The sequence below is a fragment of the Ostrea edulis genome, chromosome 8 (assembly GCF_947568905.1).
Source record: "Ostrea edulis chromosome 8, xbOstEdul1.1, whole genome shotgun sequence".
Taxonomy (NCBI): domain Eukaryota; kingdom Metazoa; phylum Mollusca; class Bivalvia; order Ostreida; family Ostreidae; genus Ostrea; species Ostrea edulis.
The window spans coordinates 59365702-59381217 of NC_079171.1; the positions used below are offsets into that span (position 1 = coordinate 59365702).

The 15516-nt window shown below is 34.6% G+C and overlaps 1 protein-coding gene and 1 long non-coding RNA gene across 6 annotated transcripts; one reads left to right on the forward strand and one right to left on the reverse strand.

The window, feature by feature from the left end:
* Window positions 1-7381: 7381 nt before the first annotated feature.
* LOC125653372 (uncharacterized) lies at window positions 7382-9317 on the reverse strand. Its single transcript, XR_008797840.1, has 2 exons — window positions 9180-9317; window positions 7382-8046 (listed from the first exon to the last, which is right to left on the reverse strand). It is a non-coding gene; the product is annotated as an uncharacterized LOC125653372 (long non-coding RNA).
* A 235-nt stretch (window positions 9318-9552) lies between these two features.
* Window positions 9553-14125, forward strand: LOC125661897 (uncharacterized). Of its 5 annotated transcripts, XM_056146763.1 has the most exons (7): window positions 9553-9727; window positions 10787-10933; window positions 11141-11217; window positions 11310-11380; window positions 11826-11917; window positions 12819-12928; window positions 13220-14125. In XM_056146763.1, exons 3-7 carry the CDS (start codon window positions 11215-11217, stop codon window positions 13484-13486), a joined length of 543 nt encoding a protein of 180 aa, XP_056002738.1. In that variant the 5' UTR covers window positions 9553-9727; window positions 10787-10933; window positions 11141-11214; the 3' UTR covers window positions 13487-14125. The 5 variants fall into 5 exon arrangements, with proteins under 5 accessions (XP_056002738.1, XP_056002743.1, XP_056002739.1 ...); XM_056146768.1 differs by lacking the exon at window positions 11141-11217 and having other exon boundaries at window positions 11311-11380; XM_056146765.1 differs by lacking the exon at window positions 9553-9727 and having other exon boundaries at window positions 10115-10933.
* The last annotated feature ends 1391 nt before the right edge of the window (window positions 14126-15516 follow it).

Consider the following 15516-nt stretch of genomic DNA (forward strand, 5'->3'; position numbering starts at 1 on the left):
CAACAATGTAATATGAATTATCTATCAGTATTAATATTTTATCAACTATAACATTGACTTCAGTTGAATCTGTCTATAAAAGCATTTTTTGGTCTAAAAAATTATTTATTTTGCATGGATTTCGAATTTGAAAAGAAATAACAATTTTCGTTTCCATGGCAACCAACATGAATTCTCATATTTAACTTGTTAAAATTTAAAATCTAACATCAGTATCAGTCGGTTATTAAGATTATATACTTTGAATACATAGAAAATTGTATTTTGAATTACATTGAAAAATGCATCTCTACTGTCAGATCATGACGAAATGCATCATTTTGTTTCCATGGAAACACAGCTTAGATGGTAGATTCCCAAACATGTCTCATTGTTATATGATAGTACTAGATCTAATGTATGTTGTACAAGCATTTATAGATTTCAAGCTGAATGTGGGAATTTTTATCCATCATTCAAATTTGCTTCTAAATTAGCTTTTTCAGAATGTATCAAACAACCCTCTTTTTCAGACAGAATGAAAATATAACAGAATTATTCAAACCTTTAACTAAATATCAAACTAAATAACAAAAATGCTATATAGTATCATTTGATAATGATTAAATAAGAACTCAAACAACTTAATCCAGTATAGTTGAATAAAAAATGTCATTTTTCATGTGAAAATTGACTCTTTTGTGACCTGAATGGCATGCACGTGTTACCATGGCAACATAGTTAATTATGATGGTTTTACATTACTTATGCCAGATTAAGTCGATGTGCCAAATTTGAAAAAAATCGGTGACAGTGCGTGCCGGACCCCTTATATAAATGTTTAAGTAGTTACAGAGAATGGCTCTTAAGGTCGTAGTATCAGTAAGTAGGAAAACTTTGTGGGCAGGATACAGACCAAACCATAAACTCCAGGATATTGCAACTTAGCACATTCGATCACCATGATGAGAAGAAGATGTCTATTGTTTATCAAGGTCAAGTTCACATTATCACTTAGTAGGAAAACCGTGTAGGCAGTATACAAACTGAACTGTTGGGGCTAACACTGTCAAACTTGGTATACATACACTTTTTGCCAAGTGGATAATGTCGATTGTTTCTCAAGATAGTAGTAGCAGGATAAAGACTGAACCATTGGAGCTGGTACCATCAAACGTGGTACACATACACCTTATGCCAAATGAAAATATTACATAGGGAGTACATGATTAATCTGTTTTTATGATGCAAAGAAAGTATGTCACAACCTGACACTGATTGTAGATACTACTTGAAGCCATGTTCTACAAATCATAGTGTAAGGAAACACCTTATATTAGATTTTCATGGGCATATTATGTACCATTGGTGGTACTCTTGTTACAACATACATGTAATCTTAAAGCCAAATTGGACAGTTCAAATTAATCCTGATCGAGAATACCAAACTGCGGTATAGTGTAAAATATCGTGAATCGAACCGTTGCATAATATTACAGTGATATATCGTGTCTTGGTTAATTGTTGCACCCTTTGTGACATGATACCAATGTATTTAGTCACAGTTCAAGGAAGGGGGGTGTATTCTTCTGTTCATAGTTGAAATCAATCTAACCTTGCATTTCCAGTACTATTCACCGCTACTATATCAAGTGACCAGCTAATGAATCGATCTTTGTATGTACTAATAACAAACTTTAATGTTGAATGTTATAATTTAACACAATCTCAGGAAAACGGGGGGGGGGGGGGGGGGCAGAAGCGTGTGGGAGAAGGTGGGGCTACATGTTGCTGCATGTATATGTACATTTCTGGAGATATATTTATAAATAATTCATTGTGATTCATTATATCATTTCATAGCGGTCGGATGTTATGACTCAAGAACATCTTACAAAATAAATATGCATATATGTGCATACGGTGCAGGAAATATACTTTTTCTTTTGTTTTTATCTCTGCTACCAAACATTAGAAATTTAATCGAATAACTCATGTTTTAGTACAAGGACATTCACTTCCAACATTCTGAAAAATAAGTTTTAAACCAGGCATATATTTTAAAATCATAAATGAGTCGTCTTTAGCCATCACTAATTTGTATACAAGAGTTTCCCAAGTGACGTATAATTTCCGCAACTTCTTTTTCTGAAGCGTTCCAATTTTTTGGGGGGTTCTGATACCCCATATTTACCTTTTAATAACATATAGATTATGTAATGTAGTTATATCAATTCAGATTTCGGGAAAGTCATCTTTTTGAAACTGCTAAGCATATTGTACAGACACTTAGGTATGATAAATGTAGTACATGTATATAATAACACAAGAAGAAAGACCTCTGGCAAAGACAAGAACAAAGGAGGGAGAGCATTTCTGGAAATCTATGAAATATTCAGTGTGTTTGGACACAGGAGCTATGATATCCATTCTGGTTGCCTCAGGATCGATTCTTGTGAATATAGAAAATTGGAAATTCAAATGTTGGTTATTTTACACTTTAAAAGTGCTTACTGTTTAGTCCAATATCTTGGATATCAATATAAATTAAATTTCTAACAAATGTAAACATTTTTGATAAATTGTCCCAAGGACCCTATATTTTTTCAAAAGCAATATATATCTGAAGTAAATAAAACCATTTGTGTTGGGTCAAACAATGAATAGAAATGACAGATGTAGTGCTTATATCATGGAATTTCTGTAAACATATGATATTATTTTATACAGGTTTTAGCTCACCTGAGCCAAAAACTCAAGTAAGCTTTTCTGATCAAAATTTGTCCGTTGTCTGTTGTCATCGTAAACTTTTCACGTTTTCGACTTCTTCTTAAGAACCGCTGCCCAATTTCAATTAAACTTGTCACAAACCCTCCTTGGGTGAAGGGCTTTCAAGTTTGTTCAAATTAAAGGTCATGTCCCGTTCAAAGGGAAGATAATCAAAAAAATGCAAAAATAGGGTGGGGTCATTTAAAAATCTTCTTCTCAAGAACCACTGGATCAGAAAAGCTGATATTTACATGAAAGCTTCCTGATATAGTGCAGATTCAAGTTTGTTCAAATCATGGTCCCCGGGGATTGGATGGGGCCACAATAGGGGATTAAAGTTTTACATACTGATATATAGGATGCATCTTTAAAAATATTCTTCTCAAGAACCAATGAGTCAGAAAAGCTGAGATTTAAATGAAAGCTATCTGACATAATGCAAATTCAAGATTGTTCAAATCATGGCCTTTGGGGTATGATGGGGTCGTAATAGGGGGTCAAAGTTTTACACGTAAATATATAGGAAAAATGTTTAAAATTGTTCTTTTCAAGAACCACTGGGCCAGAAAAGCTTATATTTACATGAAAGCTTCCTGACATAATGAAGACTCAAGTTTGTTCAAATCATGGTCCCTGGGGGTATGATGGGGCCACAATAGGGGATCAAAGATTTACATACTAATATATAAGGACAATCTTCTTCTCAAGAACTACTGAGCCAGACAAGTTTAGATTTACATGAAATCTTCCTGACATAATGCATATTCAAGTTTGTTCAAATCATGGCCCCTGGGGGTATGATGGGGCCACAATAGGGGATCAAAGATTTACATACTAATATATAAGGACAATCTTCTTCTCAAGAACTACTGAGCCAGAAAAGTTTAGATTTACATGAAAGCTCTCTGACATATATTTCATATTTTTGTTGGTTAAAATCATAGCCCCCAGGGTAGGATGGGGTCACAAGGGGGATCAAAGTTTTACTAACAAATATATTAGGGAAAATCTTTAAATATGAGCTACGTTGACTCAGGTGAGTGGCGTGGCCCTTAAGCCTCTTGTTTAAAGTCTTTCATAATTACCAAATTCATACATTGGTCTGAAACAGGAAGGTACAAACGAATCCATTATCATTTTGAATATTCATAACCTCGTATGTTCTGTTGACATGTTTTGTTTAGAATTTTGTTCAGAGAAATGTAGTTCAAATGATCACAAAATATACACTGTCATTGGTTTTGGTATACATATAAAAGGTAAATCCTGGTTTGTCATGTTCATAATATATGCCATCCAATAGAACTAAGTGCTCTGTTGTTTAAACTGTGTATTGTTATAGGATTTTCGTTTTGTGTTTATGACTATCTCATGTGAACATTACTGCCTATGATATTTTCTCTTTAAATATAATTGTTTTGAAAATATGTTGATAAATGACCACTACAGTTTGATTCATATGCATACTATCTGAGTTCAGAATGTTCTCTTGTGTTTTGTCTCATTGAGATGATATATTGTGCTCTTTGACTTAATGTTGCTGCTTTAAGGCATATTTAAATTGCAGTAATGCTCACATGAGATAGTCATAAACACTAAACGAAAATCCTATAACAATACACAGTTTAAACAACAGAGCACTTAGTTCTATTGCATATGGCATATATTATGAACATGGCAAACCAGATGAAGAATTATGGAAGAGAGAAGGGCAGGAACTCATAAACATACAAATCAGACGTAGGAAGTGGGGCTGGATTGGACACACCTTAAGGAAGCCACCTTCCAGCACCACTCGCCAGGCCCTGACCTGGAACCCACAGGGTAAGAGAAAGAGGAGACGTCCAAGAAACACCTGAAGGCGTGACTCAGAAGTTGAACTAAAAGCGCAGGACATGACCTGGCATGACGCCACAAAAGCAGGCCAGAATCGTGTTCGTTGGAGGACTGTCGTAGATGACCTATGTTCGTCACGGAACGACAGGCCTAAGTAAGTAAGTAACACTGCATGAAAAAATAACTTTACAAAACTTTACTTCGGAAGTAAATTCTCCTAAAGGTTAACCAAAAATCAAGGTTACCTTTACATCAACTTTACTCTAATTAAAGAAGCAATGGTTATCTTTAAGTAAGTTTACGCGAAATTAAACCTATAAAGATCACCTTTAAACTCCTTTACTTTCAACATTCGGCTAAAGATGACCTTTTACGATTTACTTCGCATTAAATATATTCTTTAAGTTCCTTTACTTCTAACAAATTAAAAAAAATGTAGCGAAAGGGGGGGGGGGCTCTTAATCTGCCATTGTTAGCACATTAAAAATTAGTTTTAACAAAAGGCATAGTGCTTCAGATATTGACTTTTTGTACAAACAAAAATGTATATGGATTGGATATCTTAAATGTTATATGTAGATATATATTGTATATGTTTAACTTGAACACATCAGATCAGAAAACAATGAACAAATTTTCTCCCATGCCCCAGAAAAACACATTTTGAAGTGAGGCGACATAAACACAACATAGGAGCTTGCAAATCTTTTCATCGCTTAAAGGGTTTTGTTCTAGAACTTGTGTAAATTATTATATTGTCTTCCGAGGTTGGATATCACCTATGGAGCACATTCCTTATTTACATAGTTTTGGATTATATTGTCTCCATTCAGTTTTGGCCTCATATTTTAATCGGAAGATCTAATTTCCATATTGAGGGTATATCCAAATATTGTTTTCCTTGGTTATCACAGCAAAACCATTTGCAATTGTAAATTGAAATATAATGAATAAATTGTTCGTTCCTTGCACTTTCAAATTCATTTCATGATGTACAACACTTTTCTTCAAATTAATATACTTTTTAATTACAAAATAAATAAAAAAAACTGCTTCCTGTACATAATAAATACCATCTTAATGTAACACTTTACAGTCAATAAATAATTAACTACAAAAATACTTATAAGATCAGGAAAATAAACACTTCAAATTAGATTGAAAACGTATACATTGCAAGAATATTATCACCCTTCCTGAATAGTATTTGCTATGCAAACATTTTTCTGTAATGTGCAGACTAAAATGATCATAGAGTGTATGTATGTATATATGTAGACCTATGTGTCCGGCTTCACATATCAGCTGCATGTGCCCGACTTCACCAGTTTTTGTAATGTGCAGACTGATGTAATCAAATAGTGGATGTACATACATGTATATGTAGACCTATGTGTCCGGCTTCACATATCAGCTACATGTGCCAGACTTCACCAGTTTTTGTAATGTGCAGACTGATGTAATCAAATAGTGGATGTACATACACGTGTATGTAGACCTATGTGTCCGGCTTCACACATCAGCTGCATGTGCCCGACTTCACCTTTGTAATATGCAGACTGATGTAATCAAATAGTTGATGTACATACACGTGTATGTAGACCTATGTGTCCGGCTTCACACATCAGCTGCATGTGCCCGACTTCACAAGTTTTTATAATGTGCAGACTGATGTAATCAAATAGTGGATGTACATGCATATGTAGACCTATGTGTCCGGCTTCACACATCAGCTGCATGTGCCCGACTTCACAAGTTTTTGTAATGTGCAGACTGATGTAATCAAATAGTGGATGTACATACATGTATATGTAGACCTGTGTGTCCGGTTTCACACATCAGCTGCATGTTCCCGACTTCACAAGTTTTTGTAATGTGCAGACTGATGTAATCAAATAGTGGATGTACATGCATGTATATGTAGACCTATGTGTCCGGCTTCACACATCAGCTGCATGTGCCCGACTTCACAAGTTTTTATAATGTGCAGACTGATGTAATCAAATTGTGGATGTACATGCATGTATATGTAGACCAATGTGTCCGGCTTCACAAATCAGCTGCATGTGCCCGACTTCACAAGTTTTTGTAATGTGGCAGTGCAGACTGATGTAATCAAATAATTGATGTACATACATGTATCTGTAGACCTATGTGTCCGGCTTCACACATGAGCTGCATGTGCCCGACTTCACAAGTTTTTATAATGTGCAGACTGATGTAATCAAATAGTGGATGTACATGCATGTATATGTAGACCTATGTGTCCGGCTTCACACATCAGCTGCATGTGCCCGACTTCACAAGTTTTTGTAATGTGGCAGTGCAGACTGATGTAATCAAATAGTTGATGTACATACATGTATATGTAGACCTATGTGTCCGGCTTCACACATCAGCTGCATGTGCCCGACTTCACAAGTGTTTGTAATGTGCAGACTGATGTAATCAAATAGTTGATGTACATACATGTATGTGTAGACCTATGTGTCCGGTTTCACACATCAGCTGCATGTGCCCGACTTCACAAGTTTTTGTAATGTGCAGACTGATGTAATCAAATAGTGGATGTACATGCATGTATATGTAGACCTATGTGTCCGGCTTCACACATCAGCTGCATGTGCCCGACTTCACAAGTTTTTGTAATGAGCAGACTTGGGTAGTCAAGTTGTGTCTGTATATATCCAGATCAACATATGTGTCCGGCTTCATATCATGCATATCAAAGTCGCAAGAATCTTTCACGTGGTATAACAACGATTGTGTTAATTCCTTGAAAGTTCTCAAAAGCATATACAAATTTGGATTTTATTCTTTGAATGGGAATAAAACTAGCAGGTCCTTCACATCCATACATATTGGCCTTCCAAACTTCAACTGGTTTACCAAAATAATGTCAAACTGTTTCGTTTACTTTGCATAACCATTTCACCCTGGCAAGGCAATGAACATGTGGTTTTCCTTCAATGAGAATATTATGCAATACTATTTTTTCAACTTGACCAGGCCTGGGTTTGAGGTTCATGTTCTCAAATGAAGATATCTGTCCATTATCACGATACAAATGTGCAATTATCATGGAGGATCGGTTGCTTCGTCACTCTTTGCAGTTTTACTGCCTCTGCAGTTCACAACGCATCTTGTGGAGTAGGTCTGGGTCTTCCTTATTGCTTTTGTCTTCCTCTCTAGGTGCCAGTGCTTCCAGTGGTCCAATGTAACTAAACTTGCACAGTTCACAGTTCATAGTTCACATCACAATCCTCAAGTCTTTCAACATCCTGGAAATCTAGTGCCTGTTTTGACAGTGTCTTTTCCAATTTTCATGCATCACGGCTTTGGGTTCTCTCGTACTTCTTTGTTGATAAAGTTATCGATGGATCTTGTTCCACAGGTCCTAACTTAAATGAGGGTGCCCAGTCAGGTTTTAAATAGTCTTGTCATAGAGTTCAGCCTTTGTTCCTGAAACATGAATTACAATATAATGCTATATCAATCTACCTAAATGATACATATATTTCATTAAGAATATAATAGGTTACTCCCGGCCTTTAAATTGAACCTGACAGACAACGAAATTAAGGGGAAATACTCGCTAAATGCGAGTTAAAAATTGAAATTGCGAGTGAAAAATCACAAGCGATTGCAACTTTTTGCGAGTGAAAAAACCCGGATCTTTTTTCCAGATTTCCTCGGTTTATTGGCTGTACTTTGAAGTTTACAATAATTTTGTCTTGTGCGTAGAAACGCTTTACAGAATGAATATGCAAGTATTGAAAAGTAAACGTAGATCGAATAAATAGCTAAGGCCAAGGTCATCTCAGTCAGTGATGTAGAAGATGGCCTACTTCATGCATACTTCGGGCGTCTCAGAGACGTCTGATTTAAGTAGCAAGCATGTTGATCTCGTCCGTGTTTACATGAAACAACACATGAAAGTGTTAGTGAAATAGTGTCACCGCTTCACGCGGTGTCCTTCTGTAGTCTATAGTCAAACACTTAAGAGTTCGCGGGTTTTTTTTTCAACTAGAATTTTTTAGATGAAATTTCCAAAAGTTTTGAACATATAGTGTGAATTGGCGCAAACAGTTTTCAAGATTTCAAACCACATGATGTTGTAAATAGGTGGTAGATCTCTGGACAGCGAATTCGCTGCACAAGTGTACCCTATGACCCTCACCATGCACCGATGATACTTGTATGTTGTCTGATATTCATTAAATTTTAAATGAAAGAATTATCAATATTATTTTTATTATTGCACTTTACAGAAGATTTTAAAAGATTTTCCCTATATTATGATATAGATAAATGCTTGTTTTCTTAAATTCCTGTAAAACAGCAATCAATTGAAAAATGCTAGTAAAAGCTCAATTTTGCTAGTTGGAAAATAATCCACTAACTAAAATTTGCTAGTAGTGAAAAAAGTTAATTTGGATCCCTGCCTGATCAAAGCATGACCATTGCAAAATATGTGCATGCATGAAGCTGCGCTCGCTCAGACGGTACTAGCACCATCAACATATTAAAATAAGACAAACAATTTTTGATTTATTATAAATTAACAAAATATATAACCTAATTAAAACTATTACCTGAAACGAAGTGATCTGAACAGACTTTAAAATGACGTTTCTCGGGTTGAAATCTGATTTGTTGATCCGCGCCAGCCCAAGTGTTCTCCAATCAGCTGACAACTCTTCCGTCTGCTTTCCTTGATGTTTTACAATTTTAGGAATGTCATAAAAGCGTCTGTTTTCATCTCCACTCACTGACCGGTTGTTACAACCCCACACAACACAAGTATTAACCATATTCTTGCTGTAACTTAAATAACCCTCTCTTGTTTACGCTTCCACGTTTCAATCTGTTGCCCTACAATATGGCCGCCGAGTGCATTATGGGTATAATCGTGACGTCAAAGATCAACAGATCGGATTACTCCATCTCAAGGCGCGGCTAGTTTCTTTGTTTTGCACAGAGTTTAAAATGGACTTGGACCCAAGGCTTTTTAACATTTGCCGATGGATTGGATTCAGAGGCGACAGATTTAGAGGTTAGGGATGAAAGTTTACATCTTCATTTTTCATCAGGAGGCGAATCAGAGCCAGAATCTGTGTTATCAGCAACACCCAAGACAAAGGTTTGATCATGTTTACCTAGATTTCTTTTCTTAGATAGGCCTATGAATTTTTTTTTTTTTTTTGTAATTTTAGATCTAGGCCTATAGTTGTTTTATCTTTTACTTTAACAACATAACCCCCCCCCCTATACACTGTATCAGTCACTTTCATTAAACATCATTGTATTTGTGTACAGGTATATGCATGTAATATACATATACATGCGCGGATCTAGAGGGGGAGGGGGTCCGGACCCCCCCCCCCCCTGGAATTTGCAAAGATAAAAAAAAATTACAATATAACGATTTATAAGAAAAATGAGTTGACTGTTATTATATTATAAATATGTTTTTGTGAAAAGGTTCGACCCCCCCCCCCCGGAAATAAAATTCTGGATCCACGCCTGCATATATATATATATATATATATATATGCTATATCTACTTCCTTGATCTCACTTTTTCTGAATTATTATAGTTACATGTATATGTTGGGAGGGGGGTCTGGCATCTTCTGATTGCAAACTTGAGTCGTAAAAGATGCTGACTTTTACAGTCAGTTTAATTTGTAATATATTAGTGTGATTAGAGCAGATTATTTTTTTATGATTTGGCTTCCAATTTTTACTTTCAGAATTTTTAGATTAAATTCTATGGTTTGTAAATAGATATTTGGTTTTTAAAATGGATGTATTATATTTATCAAGATCCATATGTGCATTGTGTACAACTGCAACATATTCATGAGGAAATGGCATTCAATAATACAATTTTTGATATCAGATATATTAGGCAAAAACAATGAAATTGTAATTGATATATATTGCAAGTAGTGTGTATGACTGACTGATTGGACGTGCATGTATTGATGAAGTTTGATATATTATCCATATAAAAATTGTGTAGGTTATTGTACTAAGACATTATCTTTAAGTAGTTTATTATAGGCATTAACTTTTAGTAGTTTTAGACAGAAATTTGGCTATTTTTCTGCATTTGTTTAATTTCCACATGTAATTTCCTTTTTGTACAGAGTAAGGAATCGGTTATGTTTTACACTATTGTTTTCTTCTCGTTTAGAAAAGAACAGCCACATCATTGCAATCTACAGGTTTAAGGAAATCTCCTAGAAAACCTGCCAAAGACAGGCTCTATGAAACCCTGCAGCTTTCTTGATGTGAGTCTGGAGATGAAGATGAACCCCAACATGATCCTCCAGCACAAAAGGTTAAGTGTCAATTTTCAATGCAGTTCCAATGCTTTAATAAATATTATAAATTGTATGCCTTTTTGACTATAGTCTATATAATTTAATATTGTGTCTGTCCTTCCATGTGTGAAATTGTTGAAAATGTGTAAACTCACCTCACGAAACATACACATAACCAATCCAGAGGAATATGAATTTAGAATACTCTTTCGGTTCTTTGCCAGAAAAAGAAAAGTATTGAGTGTACAACAGCAGTCCGAAGGTCTCCAAGAAAAGATTTGAAGGACAAGAGTGCATCATGGATGAGGCATCTCTCCCCATCAGAATTAGATTACTCAAATGGCCTCCCTGTTTCCCATATATATATATCATTATTGTTTTCTCTTTTATTCAGAGTGCAGTGAAGGACTCTTATTTAAATGGTCAACAGACGGATTTGAAATGGAACTACGGTACAGCAAAAGGTATTTTTGCATACATATATAATGAGACAATATTTCTTGCAAATGTTGAATTTATAAATGCTTTGTCAGTTTTTTTGTTATTATGAATTAATGAAATTACTTGTAAGGCCATCACACACTGTGCACATGAATGCATTGGTTAGGACATTCGTGTGGGTCTCTTTACATCTTTGTTTTGTTTTGAAATAATGGATGTTCCTGAAAACATTCTCCAAACAATAAACCAGATTCGCAGTCCATAAATGTATAAATAAATCATTGAACCAATGTTAATTGTGCAAATTTAGTAAAACTATTTCAAAATATTAAATTTAAAAAAAAACCCAGCTGAATTACTTTGAATTTTATACACTAATTCATTTCTAGGGTAAAAGTTTAACTCCCAGGAGTACATTAACTACTTTAAAGTAATTTGTAACCAAGTAACAATCTTGTTATTTTGTAGATTCATGGATGAAGAAAATGTACCACTGACAGTATTTATGAGGAACAGTGTACAAGGGATTGCGCCAGATAAAAGAATTGACGTCATAGATGGTACTAATGAAAATGCTGTTATAAATTTTGCTAAATCTAACAGATTTCAATTTATATTTAATCTGAAAAGCATTACATTATGGTTCAACAGTTATTACCAATGAGAAAGCAAACGTTGATTATAAGTTTATTTATTTGTCCTAATTTAGAATTAACAAGAGGTACTGTGAGCAATGCTCACTAAGAATACCCCCCGCTTACCCCAATCTCCCAAAGGGTGTTGGTAATAGGTATAAACTACCTCTTTTCTGAGTGTAAAAAACAAATGGCATGACAAACCGAACCATATTGCTATTTCGATGTCCAGTGCGCATGACCTTTGACCTTTTGACCCCAAAATCGATAGGGAACATTTTCATCCCATTGGTAGTCCATATGTATGATATGGTGACTGTAGGTGGAAAGGATAACGCTTTAGAGCCCGGAAACCATATTGCTACTTCAATGTCCAGTGCACGTGACCTTTGACCTTTTGACCCCAAAATCGATAGGGAACATCTTCATCCCATGGGTAGTCCATATGTGTGATATGGTGACTGTAGGTGGAAAGGATAACACTTTAGAGCCCGGAAACCATATTGCTACTTCGATGTCCAGTGTGCTTGACCTTTGACCCCAAAATCGATAGGGAACATCTTCATCCCATGGGTAGTCCATATATATGATATGGTGACGGTAGGTGGAAAGGATAATGCTTTAGAGCCCTGAAACCATTGCGTCTACAGACGGACGGACAGACAGACGGAAAACCCGATTCCAGTATACCCCCCGCAACTTGTTGAGGGGGGGGGGTATAATTACAAAGAAATCGTAGGTTGAACTAAGGCTATAATTAGTTATTTTGAAACATATTTACATTATTTTGTGCAAGATCTTTTATTCAGCATCTTTTATTTTCTAGCTGCCATTAAAAGATATTTTACATCCAAAAAGGAGGCCAACAATAGGCACAATAAGAATAAAGAAGAGTTAAATAAAAAGAGGCAAACAACATATGAAAGAAAGAAAGAGGTAAACTTGAAATTCAATTTAGCTCAGTAATCATACAGTTTTACTTAAAGCTCATCTTAGAACATTATTATTGATTTTGATGACACTGGATGAAGATTATCGAAATGGTTTAGGTCACTTGAGGAAAGAAAAGGAAGTTGATGAAAGGGTGTCTATATGAGTACTTGATTGTGTGCCCATGTATTTAAAAATATATGCAAAACAAATGTTTCATTGAAGTGATTTGGGTAAATATGGAAGGTAACTGCAATTATTTTTTTCCTTTAATTTAAAACATATCTTTTTGGACAGAAATTGAAGAGGAGACTTGTTGCGGTAGAGAAGAAGACGGGATGGTCCGAGGAGAAGAAAAATAAAGTTAGAACATTTTTCCAGCTACCAAATGCTCACAAATATATGAGCAGTGATGAGGAGGGAGATGATGGTTTTGTGTCCCATCCATATTCCTGGGAGAGTGAGGAATTACAGAAAGTTAAAGGAAGTCTGGACAAAAAATATTTAGAGACATGTCCTCCACGTAGCAAGAGGTTATTGTCCAAAAAAGTAGCGGGTCTCTAAGGAAAGAAGAGCCTCCTAAATTGAACATTATTCATGCATGGACTTTAAACATGTGAATTGCATGTTAAAATATGTTCTTAACATGTAATATTTTTTTTATTTTTTGACTATGTGATGCATATGCAATTTCTTTTTTGTAACACCACTTTTTCATTTGTACACATATTTAGTCTTTGAATCTGAAGTGCCACAAAGATCTGTATTGGGACCATTGTTGTTTATATATATATGTGTTAATGATATTGCAGATATACAGATTATTTGCGGATGAAAGTTCTCTGCAGCAGTCATTCAAATCTGTTAAATTTTTAGAAGACAATTTCAATTATGATCTTTAGGTTCAGAAAATGACCTTTGTAGTTCAATTCTTTTAAAACAAAATTTGATACCATTGATACAATAAGAATTGTTCAAATTAAGCATATATTTACACAAAATTCAAGATAATGCATTCTATCATAAAATATATCAAAAATATTTTGTTATGCATCCCAGCATGTTTGAAATATCGATGATTTATTGTGTACAATTTGTTTTATATTGTTATACATGTCCATGTATATTAACCACCGTTATTGTGGTATATAATCATACATTTGTGAAAAATAGAAATTAATAAATTGACTATTGATATTTGAATATGCAGCTTTTGTTATCTCAACAGATCATTTAAAACGTGGTTCTACAAGAAATGTCTTGTACTAAGATATGGACTCCTCATATATACTTTTGTATAAAGAAATTTATTGCAATTTGATAAAATCTGAAAAGGGGAGTATACAGATTTCCATATTAATGGTAACAATTACACACCTTTAAATTTGATTAAATATGCTCTTTATTAAAAATTACTTAAATTAAAGTCATTGGTAAATACGACCTTTTACTTTTTGTAAACATAAATTTACTCTCGTAAATATTATATTTAAGTTCTTGTAAATTCATTGAAAAAGACAACCTTTAAATTTTTGTAAAGTTGCATTTACTTGAGCAAATATGGTCTTTAATTTTTTCGTAAAGGTATTGTAAATTGGGCCATTACAAAAATTTACTTCCCAGTAAAGGTAATTAAAGACCATATTTACCATCTTTTTCTTATTTAAGTAAATGTGATTAAATACACTTAAAGCTATTGTAAATAAAGTATTTACAATATCTTTACTCCCTTTGTAAAGGCAGTTTTTCAAGCAGTGTAAGTATGTATACCAAAACCAATGACAGTGTATATTTTGTGATCATTTGAACTACATTTCTCTAAACAAAATTCTAAACAAAACATGTCAACAGAACATACGAGGTTATGACTATTCAAAATGGTAATGGATTCGTTTGTACCTTCCAGTTTCAGACCAATTTTTAAATTTGGTAATTGTGAAATGCTTTAAACAAGAGGTCCAAGGGCCACATCACTCACCTGAGTCACCTTAGCTCATATTTAAAGATTTTCCCTAATATGTTTGTAAGTAAAACTTTGATCCCCCTTGTGACCCCATCCTACCCCTGGGGGCCATGATTTTAACAAACTGAAATCTGAATTATATGTCAGAGAGCTTTCATGTAAATATCAGCTTTTCTGGCTCAGTGGTTCTTGAGAAGAAGATTGTCCTTATATATTAGTATGTAAAATTTTGACCCCCTATTGTGGCCCCATCCTATCCCCAGGGACCATGATTTGAACAAACTTGAGTCTGCATTATGTCAGGAAGCTTTCATGTAAATCTAAGCTTTTCTGGCCCAGTGGTTCTTTAGAAGAGCAATTCTGAACATTTTTCCTATATATTTGCATGTAAAACTTTGATTCCCTATTGTAACCCCAACATACCCCAAAGGCCATGATTTGAACAATCTTGAATTTGCATTCTGTCCGATAGCTTTCATTTAAATATCAGGTATTTTGGCTCAGTGGCTCTTGAGAAGAAGATTTTTAAAGATGTATCCTATATATCAGTATGTAAAACTTTAAATCCTATTGTGATCCCATCTAATCCCCGGGGGCCATGATTTGAACAAACTTCAATCCTCATATATCA